Here is a 23,988-nt window from a genome sequence, read left to right as displayed (position 1 = left end):
GAAACCGCCCCCAATGAGCTTCTGTGTATCCAGATCTCCCACTGAGCCGCCCCCACCCAGACTGCCCCACAGAGAACTCTCTTACCCCCACCTGGATCCCCCCACACTAAGTCCCTCTGCTGAGCCTGCTCACCCACACCTGGTGCGCCGGGCACGGGGGGCAGGGCCCCAGGGTGTTTCTGGGGCAGGCCTGGCCCTTGCACTGTGTCAGGGTCAGGTGCAGCTTCACTGCCAAGTCCCTTTCCCGGCGTGGGGTCGGCGGAGGCTGCAGGGTAAACTCCCACCTCCATGCAGCCAGTGACCTGTGCTCCTCACTGCCATGTTGGAGCCTCCACATTTATTTATTGACAGATAAAATTTGCAGAATTTTAAAATATTGTGCAGTTGTGGTGGGAGGCCAGCGGGGGAGGTCTCTGGGCGAGGGGGAGCTGGGCATAAGGGTGGGGCACTAGGCAGGGGGGGCGGTGTGGTGCAGGCCCACCTGTTATACCAATAAAATAAAAACCAGCAGGATCTTATTAAAGGGAAAAAGGCAAAATACCACATTTATTGTGAATACAGAAAGAATCACAGTAAGCAGTTAGTTATAGCTATAACATTCCATTCAATCTCATATTTATTCACACATTCATTCATACAAACACACACACACACAGGTTCTGCAAGGTTGTTATCATAGTTACCAGCCTTAGAGTTGCTCATGCCAAGCCACTGGCCAGGTGGCCTGGACATGAAGAGGGAGCAGGGCCTTGTCAGATGCTCATCTGATGCTCCTGGAAGTTGGTTTGCAGAATCAGACCCCAAAGTTCTCACTTTCTAGAGTCTATTTTTATAGGAATTTCTTCCTATGCCAGTCTGGGAGAATTGCTTCATCATGCTGTTGCTGAATCAATCAGCAGATAGCACATTCCTGACGGCTCCGTGCTCCAAGATGTTATCTTGTTCTTTGGTTCTCCCATTCTTGAAGCTGTTGGGTGGATTCCAGTCTGCCCTCCGGGGGTCCTCTGGTTATTTCCACTTGACGCCTTCTTCAGCCCATGGACACTGGATTCTTAGGCTGGCACCTCCCTGATCATTCAGTTATTATCCACACCAAGCATGCATCCACATACATCCTCTATCTCTATTTGAATCACAATGGTTAATACAACAAAAGGGCGGGGAGTCTCTGGGTGCTGTTTCTGTTGTTACAGAGTATTGCTTTGGGTCTCTCTCTCTGTGAATTGCTTTGAGAACAGACTCTGTCTTAGCATGTACTAACGCAATTAGCAGCTTGCAAGTTTCACGCATAGAGGGAGAGAAACAGGACCAAAAACCAAGAGACCTCTTAATTAGTAATACCCTGGAATTTAAACTACGGGGAATCAAACTCATTTGTGATTTTAATACAGAACTTCTTTAATAGGATCCAACACACCCTCAAGGGGAAGGGGCATGCTGGCAGCTCAGGGCTGGGCAGGCCAGCGTGCGTCCGGCAGCTGCAGGTTTGTAAATGCTGCCTCCTGCTGGGCTGCGCGGAGCGGGGCTGTTCCCACCACACTGGGCCTCATTGCCCCCAGCCCGCCCCTCACTCTGGAGACTGACCGTCCCGCCCCCCTGCATCTTGCCCCAGGGGGGGCCACAAACATGTTTGGCACTGGGCCCACAGAAAATTAATCCGGCCCTGCAGGCTGGGGCTCGCCTTTGGCTGGAAGAACCCAGGCATCCTGACTCCCAGCTCCCCCGCCCCGTCCTGCTCTCTCACCCCCCACTCCGGTGGGTGTACCCTGTCACAGCCAGCGATCTGCATTTCTTTTCACTTCCATCCAAGCCGAGGAGGGTTCCCCCCGCATCCAGAGTCGCATTCACCGAGCATCCCAAACACCCTAGGAGGGGCTAGGGTGACCAGACAGCAAGTATGAAAAATCAGGACAGAGTGTGGAGGGTAATAGGTGCCCATATAAGAAAAAGCCCTGAATATTGGCACTGTCCCTATAAAATCGGGACATCTGGTCACCCTAGGAGGCCTGGACACCCTGGCACAAGCCTATGAGAAGCTCCTCTGTGGTCGTCCCCCCCCCCCACCCAAGGGACCCCATCCTGGCTGCGGAGGACCTATGGGGTAACTTACAAACTGCTTCCCTTCTGGCCCAATTAGTTACTTGTCGCAGTTACTGACAAGTAGATATTTTCCTTTGCTGCCCCCCGTCAAACTTTGCTGCCTCTGTCTTCTTTCCCATCCTCTAGGGCGGGGGCAGCAAATTGTGCTGGATGGGGCATTCCTGGACCATTTTGCTACCATTGTGAAATCACTATTTTGAATTTGGACACAAAAAAAGACGGGTTTTTGTGGGGGGGGGGGGGGGGGGGAAACATTCTATAATGTGAAACCTCCAGACAGTTGTATATAAAGCTCTGATGGAAGGCATTGCTATTTCTTTATTAGTCTCTTTTGATTGTAGATTAGGCCATACCATTTCTATAGCAAACAAACATTTAATGCACACAAAACTGTGAAAATAGTGCAAAGCATTGTAAACAGTATTTGAAATACTTACGAAGGCCTTGGAAACACAAGCTGTTAGGCAGAAAATTGACCATTGTTCCTTGTACAGACTTCCCCCCATTGTCTCTGTTACATATATCAGGGGTGCTGAGAGCCATTGAAGCAAACTGTTAACCCTGTCTATGATGGAAACCACTTCAAGCCAGGGGCTATGGCAGCTCCCCTAGTTCCAACACCTAGAACACATATTGAACAAGTTTTCAACACAGAATCTGTAGTTCGGTAGGAAACAAAACAGACACCCCCTTTTTTAACTATGAGGAAAAGACCTAAGGGCTAAATTCACCAAGGGACTTAAGAGTTGTGATGCTGAGTGTTGCAATGCCAAACTTTCAGATGCCTAGAAAGTCACAGGAACAGCGGTGTGACCCACAAAGCCTGAGTCAGGTGCCTAGGATCTCTGTACAATGAATGACGAGAGAGGGGAGCCTTAGAATGGGATCCACAAAAGCCAGCGAGCTCAGTGGGGAGAACCCCAAGCTAGCCAATGGGAGATGCTGATGACAGGGGTCTGTCCTAAGCCCCGTTTGCCTCTTGATACTGAGGGGGCACACTGTAAAGGGGGGGACACACATGACCACCCCACAGGTTGCCTCTGGGAGTAACGTCCAGCCCACCTCCCTGGGCCAGGGCAGCCAATCCTGCCAGCTCTTGGGGGGCTGGTCACAGGATCAGAGAGCACGTGTCTCTGGGCTTCAGCAGGGGAGAGCCGGGATGCAGGCAAAGCCTCTATCTGTGGCTGAGCAGAGACCAGGGAACCAGCTCCTAGTGCGTTTGCTTGTGACACCCCTGCCCTGCGCCCAGCCGTGCTCTCCCCACCCCACCACTGTAACCTGTGGGAGTGAGGGGACTCTGTCCTTCTCCCACGGTGCCTGTCCCCAGCACATTTCCAGCTCCCTTGGCTGTTCTCCCTGGCAGCTGGGTCCAGGCCCGGGCAGGGCGCGGGACTGTTTCACACACAGGCTGCGGGTGACTGCTCCGGGTCACCTCCTCTGGGCAACGCAGCAGGTGTCCGAGAGAGAGCCCAGCTGGGGAGGCAGCGGCGGCCCACCCCCTCTGCTCCCCGGCTACCTGGGATGGGGCCTTGCTTGGCCCCTGGGCACAGGTGGGGAGCAGAAGGGGCAGTCCCACAGCTGGATTCTCACAGGCAGCCTTTGCGCTGCACAGAGCAGCCACCTTCCTTTAGCATAAGCATCTTCCGCATCAGAAGTGGCTCCATCCCATCCTTCCGCTCCCCCTGGGCCCGTCTGCCAGCCAGGGAGAGGGGCCAAACGCGCAGCAGGAGAAGGACAGAGCCTCTCTCCCTACCTCCAAGCCCCCGCCAGGCCAAGCAGGACCGAAGTGGGCACTGGACCTCACATTGCCCCCACCCCACGCGTTGCCTATGCTAAGCCCCACCTGTCCGATACAGTTCAGCACCTAAGGGCCCATCTACTGTACACATTGTCGCTGATGCAAGTTACATCAGCATAAAGCCGCTGCAGTTAGCATGGGGCTCATGCACATGCGTACTTGGCTGCTTGGGTCAGCGCTGCACCCACTCAGCTGTTACCAGATGTGCCCGTTGGTACTCTCCTTTATTCCAGCTACTTTTCGGGGGCGGTGGGGGGGAAGGGGGCAGGGTTCTGTAATTCTATCGATGTACTGCTTGTGTTTTCATATGGAGCTCTACTTCTCCTTTCTGCAAGTCCCCCCCCCCAATGGAGCGATCCTGCAGGACCTAGGTTCCCCAGGGCTGGGTTCCTCCAGCCCCAGAACCAGATGAACACACACACACACATTAACAGAGCAAGTCTGAGTGGACCGGGTCAATCAGCACTTTCAAGCTGACCCCTTATATGCCACAGGTACCGCACAGGAATAGAGTAAGCCTGAGTAGGCGGGGTCAAACAGCACTTCCAGGCTGCCACCCTTGTATGCCCCTGGACTCAATAGTCTGGATCGAGCAGCACTTCCCAGTTGCCACCCTCGTATGTCCCAGGTTCAGCACGTCCCTATCCCCACTTTCACGTTACAATTGTTCTGGTCGTAACCCACTTGATGAGCAAACCCCACAGGATTTTTGGGCGCTACAGAGATCTTTAGCTTAGATAAGAGAAGCGTTGCTGCAGAGTAAATGAGGAAGCTAAAACCACGAAAGAGTAAAGTTCAGAGAGAGAGAGCGAGAGGGAAGCAACCAGCTTAACCATAAAAGTTATTTATTGGATAATAGTGATAACTACACAAGGAGAGCCTAAACAAACAGAGTTTGGATCCAGGCATCAGAACACTTACTTGAATATAGGTAGGAGGTTTTGTAGAGAAACAACAATGGTTCAAGGGAGAACACTAGATTTGTTTATGGGTAAACTGATGACTCAAGGGTTTTCTTTAGGCTAGACAATAGGAGCTGATCACTCTTGGCTATGGGTGGTGTTCCTTCCAGGGAGCTTGCAATGCAATTAGGCTGCTTCAATATTTTGGACATCAGTCGAGGATTCATGACTAGAATTAGTCTGATAACTGCTGAGCTGGATGTGGGCTGGCGTATGTCCATTAACATCTGGAGCAGAGATCCCCCATGATGCCATGCTTCCCTGCTTTTCTGCTCCCAGAGTTCAGTGCGGTTCCTGCCTTGGAATCTCTGTTCTCCATTCTGTGTGCTAATGGAGATGCCTCCTTATCCCATCTTTGATGCAGATGGGGCTACGGGAGTTGCCTTAATTCTATCACCCTTGTCAGGAGGGGTTTAGGTGTCTGCCACCACCCTTCGCTGCTCTCTGCAAGTCTTTTCTCTGATCGGTGTTGGTTCAAGCAGAGGCTGGGGGGGAAGGGCAGGGGTCTGTCCTAAGCCCCGTTTGCCTCCTGATACTGAGGGGGCACACTGTAAAGGGGGGGACACACATGACCACCCCACATGTTGCCTCTGGGAGTAACGTCCAGCCCACCCCCTGGGCCAGGGCAGCCAATCCTGCCAGCTCTTGGGGGGCTGGTCACAGGATCAGAGAGCACGTGTCTCTGGGCTTCAGCAGGGGAGAGCCGGGATGCAGGCAAAGCCTCTATCTGTGGCTGAGCAGAGACCAGGGAACCAGCTCCCAGTGCGTTCGCCTGTGACACCCCTGCCCCAGCTCACCTCCGCTCCACCATCGCCCCGGAGCGCGCTTTTGGCCGCCCCCAACCACTTGGCGCCCTAGGCGACCGCCCTGGAGGCTCCATTAGTCCTCACGCTGCTCTCCCCCGGTGAGAGCCAGAACCCGCCGCTGCTGGCAGCTTTGCTGGGAGCTGTGGAATAGCTGCCCAGGCGGCATTGCCACGGGAAGGGCTCAGGACAGCGCTCGGGCCAAGCCCAACCGTTCTCAACAAAAGCCAGAACGTCTAATGGGGTTTGCCCTAGTGCTACGACCAGTCCCGTCCAGCCAGTCCCATCCACGAGGCTTGAGAGCTTACAGTCAGTGGGAGTTGGGCTCCGCTGAGAATCCCAGCCCAGATTTCTCACCCGGCAGGCTTCTGGGATTGCTGTCACTTTGTCAGTTAAAACAGGTTGTTTCACACCGTGAAAGAAAATCCAAGGGTGTGACCCCAGTTTCATGTTGGTGTAAATCAGGGGAGACACGAGGTCAAATATAAAACATTCCCAGGCTCCATGAATAGGACTCCACTTCCTTGGCATCTCTGACATCATAAACCTTCTCCAGCCACCAGCAGAGACAAGTCTGTCTTTAGGTTGGGGAGGTTTTTTTGGTTCACCAATAAAAATAAAAATCAAACCAGCCACATCATTTCTGACGATTCAGGAACAAGCCAGATCCATCAGAAGACTCTGAGGGGAGAGAGAAAAACTCCTGGGATTGAAACTGAGTCGAGAGAAGAGAAGCCAGGAGTATCTGGTCGGTTCCTGCCCACGCTGCACCCTCTTCTCCAAGCCAGTGGCAGTCCAGCTCCGGCTGGAGGCCAGCAAGTGGCAGAGGATCAGCCGGTGACCTGGCTGATGCTAAGGCTGGGTGGCCACCCAGTGCTGGGGCCACCAGGCAACCTGACACTGGGGGCAGCTGGCAGGCAGGCGAGCTGGCCCTGAGGCTGGCCGGTGGCCCGGGGCTGTTCAGATGGGGTCCTCCAGCCATTGGGGAGGAGGGCTCGGGGGGGATGTTGAGGGGGGTTTGGGGGTGGGGGGTATGTTGGGGGGGTCAGGCTCCAATGGGTGTAGGGGGGCTCGGGCAGAAGGGGTGGGGGCTGCATGGCTAGCCTCCCCAAAGGGGGGCTCACACACCGCCTATAAGGGGCATCTGAACTGATGGGGGATGGGTGGAGACAGAACTGATGGGGGGCTGGAGGGGGACAGGATTAATTGCTGGGCAGGAGGTGGGCTGATGTGGGGCCGAGAGCTCCTGCAGCAGGGACCCAAATCACCCTACCCAGCATGTGGGAGAGTGGGCGACATAATTGTCCCATGCGCAGGCCCCAGCTGGGCAGGGGGAGTTCACACATCACCACCCTGACCTAAAAACACAATGCAAACGTATATTAAAATGTTATCATTTGGGGGCCAATCCCAAGGCTTGGGGGGGGGGGTCGGACTCACGATTTTTGATCTCCCCAAACTGTAATACTGCACTGCTGGGCAAAGGGGAGGCAGCAAACGGTGAGGGGCAGGCCCCGCATCCATCACGGCTCTGGGGACCGGCGAGAGGCAGCAGGCTGCGGTGAGACCGGCCCGGACCGCGGGACGGAGAAGGGCCGAGGTGGGGACGCCAGGAACCCCGCGCCTCGCAGCTGGGAAGGGGCAGAAGGGCCGGGCGGTGGCGGGCACGGCTCCCCCAGCCCCGGGACTGCCGGGCGGGGAAAGGCAGAAGCGGCGCAGCAAGGAGACCCGGAGCCCGACCCGGAGCCGGACCCGGAGCCCGCCCGCGCACCGGGGACGCGGGGGAGGGCCCCGCTCCCTGCAGCCTCCGGCGGGGGCGCGGCTCGGGGGGGGCACGGCGGGCGGGGGGGGGGCAGTGCAATTGGGGGGGGCGGTTTGCAGGCCGCCGGAGACCCGAACAAGGCAGCGGAGGACGTGGCCAGCCCGGCCCCACCCGGCCCCGGGCGCGGTGCGGACCCGCCCCGGGCAGACCCGGCACAACCCATCCGGGGTCAGCGCCCGGCGGCAGGAAGCGCAGCGCGGCGGCGGCGGCGGCGGCTCCGGTGCGACTCCGGTGCGACGCGACCCACGGTCCTCGCCAGCCCCCGGCCCTGGCTGCGGGCGGGACATTCCCGCGCCCCCCCCCGGACCCTCCCCCGTGCAGAGACCCCGGCCCCCCCGCGCCCCGCCTGGGACCCCGAGCCCCGCCCCGGCTGTGCCCCACGTGGAGCGAAGGTGAGACCTGCCCCCCCCGGGGCAGCCCGTGCGGGGCGGGGGGGCCCGGCTGCTCTCCCCGGGGGGGCCGGCTCCCTGCCTGGGCCGGGGGGGTGCCCAGGGATGTGGAGGGGGCAGGAATTGGGGGACAGGGATTCACGGGGGGGGGGCATACACAGGTACCAGGGGGAGAATTCTGGGGCTCAGGGGAGCAGAGCTGGACTAGAGGGAAACTCGGGGGGGGGGGATAAAGGGAAGGAAATGGGGGTGTGGGGGGAGGGGCTGTGGGGAGACTGGAGGGAGAATACGGAGCAAGCGGAGACTGGCTGGGGAGGGCAGGGCCAGAGGGCAGGAGGCGGATGGGGATGGGGAGGGATACAATGGCAGCTCCCCCAGCCCATGGGGTAGGGAACAATCTCAGTATTTGCGGGTCTGACTCCTGAATCTTAAATGTTGGAGGTTGACGGGACTGAACTGGGCCCTGCTCTGATTTCTGTGCAGGATTCTGTGTGAAACCAGAGTCACTGCTAGCAACAGCAGGCAAGGAGCCCAGCTGGGATTTATTTAGGTTTGGTTCAGGTTTGGGTCCAGTTCCATTCAAAGTGTGTTCCCTTTCATTTGTGGTTCAAGCCACCCAAAGAAACAAAAATAGAAGTTCAGTGACAGGTTTAAATTCTATCCCAATCTCAGTGGAGGTAAACCCCAAAAAACAGCTGGAACTTAAAATGCCAACAGTCTTGATTTTTGATTCTTTATTTTGTGACTTTAACTTTACATGAGTTTTCCGAGTGTTTTTCTGTTGTCAAATGTACATGATTATTTTTTCCTAACCAAACTCTTTGAACAACCTCAGATAACCTGTTTAAACAGTTGCTTTGCCATATCCGACCTCTGCAGTGAAAGGACACATCTGAGGCCTGGAAATGTTCTTTCAGCACTCACTTGTCTTGCTGGACCTGCCAGTACAATTTGTGCCGGTTGGTACAGCTTGGGCATGCTGACATTTTTCTGATGCTCCCAGCAGTTGGGCAGGTTTTCTTCTTATTTGCAGATGAGCCACATCTCAATGAATCAGAAATTGGCCCAACCCTTTCCTGGGCTTTCCTTTGTCCAGATAACGCTTTCTTTCTGGAGATTTCACAAGCGTTCAGAATTTCCATTTCATCTTTCAATTTCGGACCCGTCTGACATTGATTCTGTGTAATGAAATTTTGCCTTGACTTTGTCCTCTGCTGACAGTGGGGGTTGACATCTCGGATCAAGATATGTGTGTGACATTCTTTACTTTGGGGGAACACCTTCTGACTCCCATATGTCCTCCTCTGGATATAATTGTGATAATGCCTATAAAGCATGCCAGGTGGGGTATCAGGGAAAAGGTTATGGTTGGCTGAAAGTCACTGTTCCATCTGAATACGAATATCTTTAGTGCATATGAAGTTATGAGATTGTCACTAAAATATGCTGTGGGTTTGGGAGGTGCCCAGATACTGGCTTACAGAGATAATGACAAAGGGAGGTAACCAACCCTTGGAAGGGTGCTGTTAAATAGAAATCACCAGCCATTGTCCAGCAACAGAGTTACAATGCAGTGACTCACCCTCATGAGGCTACAGTAGGGAGAATTGCTCAACCTTGCTTAGAAACTCAGCAATACTGGTTTGTACTGTATAGACGTGCCTGGACTTGTATTCTCCAAGCACATGGACCAAGGGTATAAAAACCAAACACGGGGCCATGCTTGGCCTTCCTCCTTCACCCACCTATGCTGCAAGCAACAAGTTACACTCTGAAGACTCCAACTGAGGGGACTGGCCCAGATTTCAAGGTGAAATCTGTATATTGCGGGGGAGGGATAGCTCAGTGGTTTGAGCATTGGCCTGCTAAACCCAGGGTTGTGAGTTCAATCCTTGAGGGGGCCATTTAGGGATCTGGGGCAAAAATTGGGGATTGGTCCTGCTTCAAGCAGGGGGTTGGACTAGATGATCTCCTGAGGTCCCTTCCAACCCTGATATTCTATGATTCTATGATTCTATTAAGGACTGCAATATCCAGTGGGGGCGAGAAAAACAGCCTAGTCAAGTTGTTGCCTAGTTTAATAGGGGGGAAAGTAACTTAAATTTCTTACGGGTACTGTTGTATCGCAACCCCCCCCCTTGGGGAGAGGGGCTCAGGGCAGAGGATTGGGGGCTCAGGATTGGAGGGTGTGGGTTGTGCAGAATTCAGGGCAGGAGGTTGGGGGACGTGGCGGGGGGCTCAGGCAAGCTCAGGGTAGGGGGTTGGGGTGATTGTGGGGAGCTTGGGTCTGGGAGTGCGGCCACCACGCTGCCCGGCCACTGGACCCCCCAGGATGTTGGGGACCGCGCTGCCTGGCCACCCAAGTCCTGTGGCTGGAGCCTGGGGGTGCTGTGGCCGCATCACCCAGGGCCTGGGGCTGCTGGCTCGGGCCCGCTGGGGCTGGGGCCTCACCCCCCCCCCCCCCGCCACTAGCCGTCATGCAGTGGGGCTGGGAGTCACGGGGGGGGGGGGGGTGTTGGGATCCTTTGGGGGAGGGTAGAAGGGAAAGGGGGCAGAAGGGGAGGGGTGGGCTGCCCATGCCCAGCACCAGCACTGAAACCTTACTGGTCGGTCGGCAGCATCCAGAGCCCCAGCCGCTCTCTTACCGGGGCGCCGCTCCGGGGTGCACCAGCCTACTTTCACCTTTGCTAATTGGGGTGAGAGTTTAAAAAGCCAGAGTTAGTTACCAATCACATAATATCACCTAAAATCTGTCTTTTATAGTCAGTACATTTGTTTTACTGTTTATCTTCACCAGTGAGTTTGTATGAAGTGTGTGGCACATTGCTCAGGTTTTGCAACGGCTGGTGTAGATCCGCTTTCCATTGCTGAAGTGGTGAACCAGTTAATAAATGTGCATTGCTCATCTTGAGCAATCAAAGGCGGCATATTCCTGAGGTACAGTGCTGGGAGCTGGGGGGATTTGGCTGTGGCCTTTCTCTGTGTGATTCAGGAGTGGCCCTGGGAGCTTTCATGCAATCCAGCTGGGCGTTGGGTCTCCCCATGTGGTTGTGCTGAGTGATCACAGCGCCGGGAGGGGTTGCTGCTGGTCACTAGCAGGGCATTGTGAGAGACAGCCCAGGCTGGAGAGACTCTGGGGGCACAGCGGTCCCACAGTCCCAGGCTGCACCCTGGGGATCCCATCACAATATGTATGAGAGAAACATATTTTTCTGGGGTAGGGCTGGGGGATTGGAGGTGGGTATCATAGAATATCAGGGTTGGAAGGGACCTCAGGAGGTTATCTAGTCCCACCCCCTGCTCAAAGCAGGACCAGTCCCCAACTAAATTTATTGGAGAATTGCTAATATAGTTCCTATTTTTAAGAAAGGGAAAAAAAGTGATCCGGGTAACTATAGGCCTGTTAGTTTGACATCTGTAGTGTGCCAGGTCTTGGAAAAAGTTTTGAAGGAGAAAGTAGTTAAGGACATTGAAGTAAATGGGACAAAATACAACATGGTTTTACAAAAGGTAGATCGTGCCAAACCAACCTATCTTCTTTGAGAAAGTAACAGATTTTTTAGACAAAGGAAACGCTGTGGATCTAATTTACCTAGATTTCAGTAAGGCGTTTGATACCGTGCCACATGGGGAATTACTAGTTAAATTGGAAAAGATGGGGATCAATATGAAAATTGAAAGGTGGATAAGGAATTGGTTAAAGGGGAGACTACAACGGGTCCTACTGAAAGGTGAACTGTCAGGCTGGAGGGAGGTTACCAGTGGAGTTCCTCAAGGATCGGTTTTGGGACCAATCTTATTTAATCTTTCTATTACTGACCTCGGCACAAAAAGTGGGAGTTTGCTCATAAAGTTTGCGGATGATACAAAGCTGGGAGGTATTGCCAATTTAGAGAAGGACTGGGATATCATACAGGAGGATCTGGATGACCTTGTAAACTGGAGTAATAGTAATAGGATGAAATTGAATAGTGAGAAGTGTAAGGTCATTCATTTAGGGATTAATAACAAGAATTTTAGTTATAAGCTGGGGACGCATCAATTAGAAATAACGGAGGAGGAGAAGGACCTTGGAGTATTGACAGGTTTCAGAGTAACAGCCGTGTTAGTCTGTATTCGCAAAAAGAAAAGGAGTACTTGTGGCACCTTAGAGACTAACCAATTTATTAGAGCATAAGCTTTCGTGAGCTACAGCTCACTTCCTCAGATGCATATCGTGGAAACTGCAGCAGGCTTTATATATACACAGAGAATATGAAACAATACCTCCTCCCACCCCACTGTCCTGCTGGTAATAGCTTATCTAAAGTGATCATCAGGTGGGCCATTTCCAGCACAAATCCAGGTTTTCTCACCCTCCACCCCCCCACACAAATTCACTCTCCTGCTGGTGATAGCCCAGTGAGAAAGATAGCTGGTGAGAAAACCTGGATTTGTGCTGGAAATGGCCCACCTGATGATCACTTTAGATAAGCTATTACCAGCAGGACAGTGGGGTGGGAATAGGTATTGTTTCATATTCTCTGTGTATATATAAAGCCTGCTGCAGTTTCCATGATATGCATCTGAGGAAGTGAGCTGTAGCTCACGAAAGCTTATGCTCTAATAAATTGGTTAGTCTCTAAGGTGCCACAAGTACTCCTTTTCTTGGAGTATTGGTTGACCACAGGATGACTATGAGCCGCCAATGTGATATGGCTGTGAAAAAAGCTAATGCAGTCTTGGGATGCATCAGGAGAGGTATTTCCAGTAGGGATAAAGAGGTTTTAGTACCGTTATACAAGGCACGGGTGAGACCTCACCTGGAATACTGTGTGCCGTTCTGGTCTCCCATGTTTAAGAAGGATGAATTCAAACTGGAACAGGTACAGAGAAGGGCTACTCGGATGATCCAACGAATGGAAAACTTGTCTTATGAAAGGAGACTCAAGGAGCTTGGCTTGTTTAGCCTAACCGAAAGAAGATTGAGGGGAGATATGATTGCTCTCTATAAATATATCAGAGGGATAAATACCGGAGGGGGAGAGGAATTATTTAAGCTCAGTACCAATGTGGACACAAGAACAAATGGATATAAACTGACCACCAGGAAGTTTAGACTTGAAATTAGATGAAGATTTCTAACCATCAGAGGAGTGAAGTTTTGTAATAGCCTTCCAAGGGAAGCAGTGGGGGCAAAGGATCTATCTGGCTTTAAGATTAAACTCGATAAGTTTATGGAGGAGATGTTATGATGGGATAACATGATTTTGGTAATTAAATATTCATGGTAAATAGGCCTAATGGCCTGTGATGGGATGTAAGATGGGGTGGGATCTGAGTTACTCAGGAAAGAATTTTCTGTAGTATCTGGCTGATGAATCTTGCCCATATGCTCAGGGTTTAGCTGATTGCCATATTTGGGGTCGGGAAGGAATTTTCCTCCAGGGCAGATTGAAAGAGGCCCTGGAGGTTTTTCGCCTTCCTCTGCAGCATGGGGCATGGGTCACTTGCTGGAGGATTCTCTGCTCCTTGAAGTCTTTAAACCACGATTTGAGGACTTCAATAGCTCAGACATAAGCGAGAGGTTTTTCGCAGGAGTGGGTGGGTGAGATTCTGTAGCCTGCGTTGTGCAGGAGGTCGGACTAGATGATCATAATGGTCCCTTCTGACCTTAATATCTATGAATCTATAAATCATCCCAGCCAGGACTGTGTCAAGCCTGACCTTAAAAACCTCAAAGGAAGGAGATTCCACCACCTCCCTAGGTAACGCATTCCAGTGCTTTACCACCGTCCTAATGAAAAAGTTTTTCCTAATATCCAACCTAAACCTCTCCCACTGCAACTTGAGACCATTACTCCTTGTTCAGTCATCTGCTACCAATGAGAACAGCCTAGAGCCATCCTCTTTGGAACCCCCTTTCAGGTAGTTGAAAGCAGCTATCAAATCCCCCCTCATTCTTCTTTTCTGCAGACTGAATAATCCCCGTTCCCTCAGCCTCTCCTCATAAGTCATGTGTTCCAGTCCCCTAATAATTTTTGTTGCCCTCCGCTGGACGCTTTCCAATTTTTCCACATCCTTCTTGTCATGGGGGGCCCAAAACTGGACACAGTACTCCAGATGAGGCCTCACCAATGTCGAATAGAGGGGAATGATCACATCCCTCGATCTGCTAGCAATGCCCCTTCTTATACAGCCCAAAATGCCATTGGCCTTCTTGGCAACAAGGGCACACCGTTGACTCATATCCAGCTTCTCGTCCACTGTCACCCCTAGGTCCTTTTCTGCAGAACTGCTGCCAAGCCATTCGGTCCCTAGTCTGTAGCGGTGCCTGGGATTCTTGTGTCCCAGTTCAGTGTCATCTGCAAACTTGCTGAGGGTGCAGTCCACGCCATCCTCCAGATCATGAATCATTATCATTAATAAGTATTAATCAGTCTCCTGAGGGGCGGAGAGCAGGCCCTGCAGGTGGCTTCAGTGGGGAGGGAAGTTTGGAGCATGAGCCCTGCCTCAGCTGGGGCAACTGGAGGGAGGAGCTGCCCCAGAGGTGGGGATGGTGGGAGGAGGCCTGTCTAAGGGGAGAAGGTTGGGGAGCCGTTACCTTTGCCCTTGGGCTTGAAGAGTTGTTACGAACGTCACAGCCCAGGGAACATCCAACCCCTTTTCTCCCCAGGGGTATCTCAGAGATGCGTCATCTACTTCTGGGCCCCCTTCTGCCTCCCATGGTGTGCAGACAGCTCCCAAGCCTGCACTTGTGGGCTGGCCCCCTTCTCATTCTCTTTTCACTATATGTAGTTTTTTGGTTTTTTTTAATAATGAGCTTAAAAAAATGCTGAATCTTTATTTTAACTTTTAACAGCCCCTCCAGCCCCCCCCCCTTTTCTTTTTTTTGTTCAGTTCCATTCGGGTTCAGTCGGTAACACAGATTTATGGTTGCGATTCAGTTCCGGTTCATGTGTGAAATACCAGTTTGACGATTCCAGTGTGAGTCCAGATGGGCGAATGAAATCAGCATTGACCTGACTGTCCCTGGGGGCTGCAGGGGCAGCAGAGGGGGGGCTCGGTCATTAGCTGCCCCCAGCAGAGGCTCTGGTCATTGCTCAGGCCAAGGAGGCCGGTGTCAGCCTCTCTCTGAACTCGGGATACTGAAGCCCTAGAGCTCGCTGGGCCTCCTGGGGCAGATGCTGCTGCTGCCTCCGTTGTGATCTGGGAGGCCGGGCTGAGCAGTCGCTGCTCCCCCAGTGGGGTCTGTGCTGGGACAGACCATCATTAAAGCACCCCCTGTGCCCAGCCGAGGGGGGACGTCCTCCTGGGGCTGGAACCAACCCCGGGCTCTGCTGGTATCAACTCCTGAGCCAGAGACTGCAGGTGATAAGACACCTGGGGGAAGTGCTGGGGGCCCGCAGGAAAGTGACTCTGCATAAATGGCCCCTCTTCACACTATGTCTGTTCCCGGGTGACTGTGAGTCCCAGAGCTGCGGCCCCCGATGCTCCCAGACTCACCCCCCTGTTACCAGTGGCAGTAGCTATTGGAGAGGAAACACCCCCAGGACAGCGACCAGTTCTTCCGCGCAGTTGGGAAAGTGGAGAGACTGGAAGGGGCAGCAGGAGCAATGGGGGGAGGGAGGTTCCCGGCTCCCAGCCCTGCCCAGGCCCATTCCCTGCAACCCCCCGCCCCGGGGCAGTGACTGTCCTGGGGAGAAGGGGAGGGGCAGGGAGAGAAAAAGCTAGTTCGTGCCTCCGCCTGGTCCCCGCGCTACTGGGGGAATGTGCTGCCCTGGGGACAGTGTCAGGGGTGATACCCCAAAGTGGCTCCTTTGATTCTGCTCTTTTCTAGTATTTGGCTCAGAAGCTCTGTTCCGTGGAGGGTGTAAATGTGTCTCCTGGATTTAGTCCCAGTGGTAGGGGTCAGGTCTGTGTTGTAATGACGTCACTGAGGCTTCTCCCAGCATGGCAGAGTCTAGAGTGTCTGCAGGGAAAGAGCCTGGGGGGAATCGGGGTGTGAAATGGACTAACACTAATTCAGAAATCTCCCGAATTTCCCTTCTCGCCCTGACAGGCTGCAGAATAACGACCCCGTTTTGCTCCAGACCGTCCCATCTTTCTCGGGGCCGGGACAGGGAAATGGCTGTGGTGGATCCAGCTCAGGTAGGGATTTTGGGGGAGCTGCTGGGGAGGGTTGTTGTAGAGGGGGAGGGTCAGGAAACGCTCAGGGTGAGGTGGAGGAAAAAGGGTCTGGTAAACCTGCTGGGTCATGCTCAGTCTAGGGCCTGATTTATTAACAGGCCCGTGGTGGGGGTGAACATTCCCTCATTTCTAAAACAAGAAACAAGCCCCTGGACAAGGCTGGGAAAACAGAGCAAAGTTCTGGAGCCTCAATCCCCTAGGCAGAGACTGCAGAGAAATACAAAGGGAGGGTGCTGGGATTCCTGTCCCTGTTCCCTGCATGGAGCTCTGCTTCCCACATTCAGCCTGTGGCTAGTAGGTAGGTGGTAAATGAGAAGACCCCGCACTCCTCCATCTCCCCTTCTCTTTGTTCCCTGCAGCCCCCTGGCCACTGGTAGGTGTCAGCCCTTCAAACCCCACAGCTGGGTTTTCTCCATGGCTACAAGCTCAAATCTGTCTTAGGGCTTGTCTGTACTGGCCCTTTACAACACTGAAACTTCCTCACTCAGAGGTGTGAACCCCCCCCCGCGAGCAATACAAGTTTCAGCGCTCTGAAAAGCCTAAGGGTTTGTCTACGCTTACATTTTGTAGCGCTCTACCTTGCTGGCTCAGGGGTGTGAAAAATCACCACCCCAAGCGCTCAGACTTGCTGCGCTCTAAAGCGCTGGTGTGGGCAGGCTTCAAGCGCTCGGAGCCATTCCCAGCGCTCCTGCATGACCACACTCGCACTTCGATCTTCGCCTTTTGGAGCAGGTGATCCGCAGACAATGGCTCTCCTCAGGGCAGTTTCCAAAAGCTGGGTGTTCGCAAAACCGGACCTGGGTCATTTGCATTAACTTCTCCCCAGGAAATCCACTTTACACTCACTGTCCCAAAAGCCCATATTTGGTTGGCACGTTTTCAACATCGTCTTTTGAACTTCCAAGTCTTGTACCGGTCGCATCTCCCTGCTAGCGAGGGTACATGCCGTCCTAGCCAACAACAACACATACACTGAATACAGTAAAGTTTTTCAAGGATATTGCAGGAAATTGCCACATCAATCACACTGGGAAATCCAGGTTCAGTTCCCCTCTCTGCCCCATAAGAAGGAATTTGAACAGACATTTCCCACCTCTCTAGAGAGTGCCCTAACCACTGGGTTATGGGATATTCTGATGTGAGTCTAACCAGTCTTTCATGTTGAAGCTGTTCCACTTTGTATAAATATTTGAATATAAGGAACGTGCCAAGAAGAGAGCACGAATGACTTGATAGTCCAGTGGTTAGGGAGAGTGCAAATAGTTCTTGGGGGTGATGATACAATAAAAAATAACAATAACAGACAGACACACCCAGGCCACACCCAGTGCAATCCAGCTCGCTAGGACTCAGGAGGCACCAGGCGGAGCAAGCCCGGTCCCAGCCCGGCAGCAGGCGTGAATTGCAGTCTCTGCACGGACTCTGGTGTGGTGCAACCCACGTTCCTTGCCAGCCCCCAAGGCCTCGCTTGCTGCCGCTCGGGCCCCCCAAGTCCTGGCTGTGGGCAGTGGAGGGACATTCCCGCTGCTCCTTCCCGAGACTCTCCCCGTGCAGAGATCCCAGCCCGGCCCCCCGTGACTGGGACCCTGAGCCCCGCCCCCTGGCTGTGCCCCATGTGGAGAGAAGGGGAGACCTCCCCCGGTGCAGCCTGTGCTGGGAGCGGGGGCCCCAGACTGCTCCCAGTGGGGCTGGCTGTGAATCTCTGCCTCGGGCAGAGGGAAGCTGCTGCAGGCCCCAGGGTTTGGAGGGAGTGGGAGTGGGGCAGCGATATGTAGGGAGTCAGAGGGGGGGTTGGAGTCAGAAGGGGGCTGTAGAGGGGCAGGGGGCTCTGAGCCAGGGGTGGGAGGGAATGGGGATGTGTGTGTGTGGGGAAACAGCGATGTGAAAGGGGGCAAGAGGGGGGCAAGGGGCAGGATGGAGGGGAACCATGGGAATGTGGGGCTGCTGAAGGGAGGCTGGGGGAACACACAGGTATTGGGGCAGGGGGAGAATTCTGAAGCTCAGGGGAGCAGAGCTGGACTAGAGGGAAACTCTGAGAGGGGGGATTAAGGAAAGGGGGGCTGTGGGGAGGCTGGAGGGAGAATATGGAGCAAGCGGAGACTGGCTGGAAAGGGCAGGGCCAGAGGGCAGGAGAGGGATGGGGAGAGATACAATGGCAGCTCCCCTAGCCCATGAGGTAGGGAACAATCTCATTATTTTGAGGGTCTGACTCCTGAATGTTAAATGTTGGAGGTTGATGGGACTGAACAGGGTCCTGCTCTGATTTCTGTGCAGGATTCTGTGTGAAACCAGAGTCACTGCTAGCAACAGCAGGCAAGGAGCCCAGTTGGGATTTAGGTTTGGTTCAGGTTTGGGTTCAGTTCCATTCAATATGTTCAGTTTCATTTCTGGTTCTAGCCACTCGAAACAAAAGTAAAAGTTCAGTTACTGGTTCAAATCTTGTTTCAATCTTGGTGGAGGTAAATTCAAAAAAGAGGACTGCAACTTAAAATGGAAACTGTTTTGGTTTTTGACTGTTTATTTTTTAACTTTACATGAATTGTCCTGTTGTTTTTGTGTTGTCAAATAACCACGATTATTTTTGAAGAACAATTTGTTTGAGCAACCTAATATAACATCTTTAAAGGTTTGCTTTGTCATGTTGGGCCTCTGCAGTGAAAGGACACATCTGAGGCCTGGAAATGTTCTTTCAACACACACTTGTGTTGCTGGAACTGCCAGTACAAGCTTTGCTAGTTGATACAGCTTAGGCATGCTGACGTTTTTCTGATGCTCCCAGTAGTTTGGCAGGTTTTCTTATTGAGATGTGGCTCAGATGCAAATGAATAGCAGATGGTAGCAGATGACAGAACGAGGAGTAATGGTCTCAAGTTGCAGTGGGGGAGGTTTAGATTGGATATTAGGAAAAACTTTTTCACTAAGAGGGTGGTGAAACACTGGAATGAGTTACCTAGGGAGTGGTAGAATCTCCTTCCTTAGAGGTTTTTAAGGTCAGGCTTGACAAAGCCCTGGCTGGGATGATTTAACTGGGAATTGGTCCTGCTTTGAGCAGGGGGTTGGACTAGATGACCTTCTGGGGTCCCTTCCAACCCTGATATTCTATGATTCTATGAATCAGAAATTGGCCCAATCCTTTCCTGGGCTTTCCTTTGTCCAGATATCACTTTCTTTTTGGAGATTTGACAAGAGTTCAGAATTTCCCTTTCATTTTTCAATTTCAGACCTGTCTGACATTGATTCTATGACATCATTATTTCTGACTTCTGATTCAAGCATTTCCATCTTCATCCATGTTTTGGTGAAATTAAATTTTGCCTTGAGTTTGTCCTCTTCGGACAGTGGGAATGGCTCTCTAGGATCAGGGTATTTATATATGAGAGAAAAATGTCAGTTCCAACAGATTTCTTTCTAATTGTTTTCATTGACTGTAGTAAGAATTCAGGAAATGGAGAAGAGATTTTTGATATTTCCACTTGGCATTTTAACCATGCACCAGAAAGTTACCCATGGTCAGTCATTCATATGGAAAAAATTCTTTGTTGTCACTCTCAGGCGTCAGTGCAATTGTGACATGTTTGTGACAGGCTGGGTCAAAAAAAACCCCTTTGGGACTGCCACCTGATGTGATGAGACTACCTCTAAGCCCATTTTCCCTGGCAGCCTGGGATTGCACTACCCTGCCTTGTGCCAGACACGCCAGCCTGCTCCAGCACAGACCCAGGTCTGAACCACGTCCCCCACAAGCTGCAGACTTAACTGAAAAGAGCTTAAGAAGTGCTCCTGTTTCTAGCACCCAGACACCCAGTTCCCAATGGGATCCAAACAGCAAATAAATCCATTTTACTCTGTATAAAGCTTATACAGGGTAAACTCATAAATTGTTCGCCCTCTATAACACTGATAGAGAGAGAGGCACAGCTGTTTGCTCCCCCAGGAATTAATTACTTGCTCTGGGTCAATTAATAAGCAAAAAGTGATTTTATTAAATATAAAAAATAGGATTTAAGTGGCTCCAAGTATTAACAGACAGAACGAAGTAAATTACCAAGCAAAATAAAACAAAAACACGCAAGTCCAAGCCTAATACAGTAGGAAACTCAATGCAGGTAAATCTCACCCTCAGAGATGTTCCAGTAAGTTTCTTTAGCAGACTAGACTCCTTCCTAGTCTGGGTCCAGCAATCACTCTCACCCCTGTAGTTACTGTCCTTTGTTCCAGTTTCTTTCAGGTATTCTTTGGGGGTGGAGAGGCTATCTTTTGAGCCAGCTGAAGACAAAATGGAGGGGTTTCCAGGTCCTTTTATATTCTCTCTCTTGTGCAACATCACAGTCACAAGACGGGGTCTCTAGCCACCTGGGCAAGTCACGTGTCTCTGAATGATTAGGCTTTTGGCAGGCCAATGCCATTGTTTACGTGTTAGTATGAACCTTCCCAGGAAAGCTCAGATTTGGATTGGCGTCTCCCAAAGTCCATTGTTAGTTAAGTGCTCCCAATTACTTGAATAACCCCTTCACACTACGTTGACCAAATCTGCCTGATGTGCTTCCTACAGCAAACATTTTAAATACAAGCACAGAGTCAATGCTCGTAACTTCAGATATACAAATGATCCATGCATACGAATAGGAGGAATACATTCAGTAGATCAGAACCTTTGCAAATATAGGTTACATGGCGTATCTAGCATAAAACATATTCCAGTTATGTCACATGTACACTCATAAGCATATTTCCATAAAGTATTATGGGGTGCAACGTCCCAGTGTTCCTTCGCCTTCCATTCCGACCCTGTCAGGTGAAGCTCATGGCCTGAGGTGGTCAGGTCTTGGCAGAACTCCCGGAGCTCCAAGAGTTGCTCAGACCCCGGCCCGGGACTCTCTGCTGCAGCAGGGTTGGGTCAGCGGCATCAGCAGGAACACACGGTGCTGCAGGTAGACTGGCCTGCCCCCCAGGCAGAAAGTGGCTCTGGATGTGAGCCTGCTATAGCCAGGATGGGTGAAAAGAGAGAACAGCTCCGGGGAGAGGGAGGGGGGGCATGAAGGTGGGTATCAGACAGTGCCCCAAGCAGGGGCTGGGAGTTGGCCCTGCAGGCAGTTTCAGTGGGAGTTTGCAGCACGAACCCTGCCTCAAGTGGGGCAACTGGAGGGAGGAGCTGCCCCAGGGGCTGGTGATGGTGGGAGGAGGCCTGTTGAAGTGGGGAAGTTTGGGGAGCTGTTACCTCTACCCTTGCTCTTGACGAGTTATTGTGAACTTCACGGCCCAGGGAGCATCCAACCCCTTCTCTCCCCGGGGGGCATCTCAGAGATGGGTCATCTACCTTTGGGCCCCCCCTTCTGACTCCCATAGTGTGCAGGCAGCTCCCAAGTTTCCCCTCTCCCTCCCTGGTCTTGTGGGCTGGCCCCCTTCTCTTCTCACTGTCCTAGGGCAGGCCGTTCTGGGGTCATCACCAGCCCACTGGCTAGTCTGTTGTCCTCTCTTAAATGAAAATAAGATCGCTGTACATGGTTTTTTTAAAAATTTATTTATTTTAAAGATTGAGCTTAAAAAAGGCTGGTGTCAGAGTAGCAGCCATGTTAGTCTGTGTCCGCAAAAAGAAAAGGAGGACTTGTGGCACCTAAGAGACTAACAAATTTATTTGAGCATAAGCTTTCATGAGCTACAGCTCACTTCATCGGATGCATTCAGTGGAAAATACAGTGGGGAGATTTATATACACAGAGAACATGAAACAATGGGTGTTATCATATATACTGTAATGAGAGTGATCAAGTAAGGTGAGCTATTACTAGCAGGAGAGAAAAAAAACCTTTTGTAGCGATAATCAAGATGGGCCATTTCCAGCAGTTGACAAGAACATCTGAGGAACAGTGGGGGGTGGGCGGGGAGGATAAACATGGGGAAATAGTTTTACTTTGTGTAATGACCTATCCACTCCCAGTTTCTATTCAAGCCTAAGTTAATTGTATCCAGTTTGCAAATTAATTCCAATTCAGCAGTCTCTCGTTGGAGTCTGTTTCTGAAGATTTTTTGTTGAAGAATTGTCACCTTTAGGTCTCTAATCGAGTGACCAGAGAGATTGAAGTGTTCTCCGACTGGTTTTTGAATGTTGTTATTCTTGACATCTGATTTGTGTCCATTTATTCTTTTGCGTAGAGACTGTCCAGTTTGGCCAATGTACATGGCAGAGGGGCATTGCTGGCACATGATGGCATATATCACATTGGTGGATGTGCAGGTGAACGAGCCTCTGATAGTGTGGCTGATGTGGTTAGGCCCTATGATGGTGTCTCCTGAATAGAGCCAGAAGAGTACCCAGAAGTCACCGACTACAGGACAGGCCCAACAAAGAAAATAACAGAACGCCACTAGCCGTTACGTTCAGCCCCCAACTAAAACCTCTCCAGCGCATCATCCAGGATCGACAACCTATCCTGAAGGATGACCCATCACTCTCACAGATCTTGGGAGACAGGCCTGTCCTTGCTTACAGACAGCCCCCCAACCTGAAGCAAATACTCACCAGCAACCACACAACAGAACCACTAACCCAGGAACCTATCCTTGCAACAAAGCCCGTTGCCAACTCTGTCCACATATCTATTCAGGGGACACCATCACAGGGCCTAATCACATCAGCCACACGATCAGAGGCTCGTTCACCGGCACATCCACCAATGTGATATATGCCATCATGTGCCAGCAAGGCCCCTCTGCCATGTACATTGGTCAAACTGGACAGTCTCTACGTAAAAGAATAAATGGACACAAATCAGATGTCAAGAATTATAACATTCAAAAACCAGACGGAGAACACTTCAATCTCTTTGGTCACTCGATTAGAGGCCTAAAAGTGACAATTCTTCAACAAAAAAACTTCAAAAACAGACTCCAACGAGAGACTGCTGAATTGGAATTAATTTGCAAACTGGATACAATTAACTTAGGCTTGAATAGAGACTGGGAGTGGATGGGTCATTACACAAAGTAAAACTATTTCCCCATGTTTATCCCTCCCCCACACACACACACTGTTCCTCAGACGTTCTTGTCAACTGCTGGAAATGGCCCACCTTGATTATCACTACAAAAGGTCCCTGTGTCCCCCCCGTTCTCCTGCTGGTTATAGCTCACCTTAAGCGATCACTCTGGTTACAGTGTGTATGGTAACACCCATTGTTTCATGTTCTGTGTGTATATAAAATCTCCCCACTGTATTTTCCACTGCATGCATCCGATGAAGTGAGCTGTAGCTCACAAAAGCTCATGCTCAAATAAATTTGTTAGTCTCTAAGGTGCCACAAGTCCTCCTCGTTCTTTTTAAAAAAAAGGCTGAATCCTCCCTCCCCCGTCTTTCCCTTCCCTTCCCCAGTCGGTTCAGTCAATAAAAGAAAATTATGGCTCGGGTTCGGTTCTGGTTCATGTATGAAACTCCGGTTTGATCTGGGTCTCCGGTTCCACTGTGGGTCCAGATGGGTGAATGAGATCAGCATCGGCCTGACTGTCCCTGGGGGCTGCGGGGGCAGCACAGGGGGACTCAGTCATTAGCTGCTCCCAGCAGAGGGTCTGGTCATTGCTCAGGCCGAGGAGGCCGGTGTCAGCCTCTCTCTGAGCTCAGGATACTGAAGCCCTGGAGCTCGCTGGGCCTCCTGGGGCAGATGCTGCGGCTGCCTCCGTTGTGATCTGGGAGGCTGGGCTGAGCAGTCGCTGCTCCCGCAGTGGGGTCTGTGCTGGGACAGACCATCACTAAACCTCCCTCTATGGCCAGGCGACGGGGGATGTCCTCCTGGGGCTGGAACAAGCCCAGTAGGGCATCCCCAAACTCTCCCGGCATCAACTCCTGAGCCAGAGTCTGCAGGTGATGGGAAAGACCTCTGGGGTAAGGGCTAGGGAGGGGTAGGATGGTGACTCTGCATAAACGGCCCCTGCTCACCCAGTCTTTGCTGCT

At 52.0% G+C, this 23,988-nt stretch overlaps 2 protein-coding genes across 2 annotated transcripts in view; one reads left to right on the top strand and one right to left on the bottom strand.

The window, feature by feature from the left end:
* The window catches only part of LOC311528578 (E3 ubiquitin-protein ligase TRIM39-like), a gene marked incomplete at both ends in the record, with an annotated part of 424,825 nt that overhangs the window by 272,920 nt on the left and 127,917 nt on the right, over positions 1-23,988 (bottom strand). The window lies entirely within an intron of this gene.
* The window catches only part of LOC311528094 (uncharacterized protein), a 50,426-nt gene continuing 41,281 nt past the window's right edge, over positions 14,844-23,988 (top strand). The window contains exon 1 of the mRNA XM_084642720.1: positions 14,844-16,004. Coding sequence (XP_084498846.1) covers positions 15,807-16,004 — 198 coding nt within the window. The 5' untranslated portion in view covers positions 14,844-15,806. The remainder of the gene's footprint in view (positions 16,005-23,988) is intronic.

Source organism: Lepidochelys olivacea (assembly GCF_965140295.1).
Source record: "Lepidochelys olivacea isolate rLepOli2 genome assembly, chromosome: 11".
Classification (NCBI taxonomy): Eukaryota; Metazoa; Chordata; order Testudines; family Cheloniidae; genus Lepidochelys; species Lepidochelys olivacea.
The sequence above is the reverse complement of the archived record's forward strand: the minus strand, read 5'-3'. Positions and strand labels throughout refer to the sequence as shown.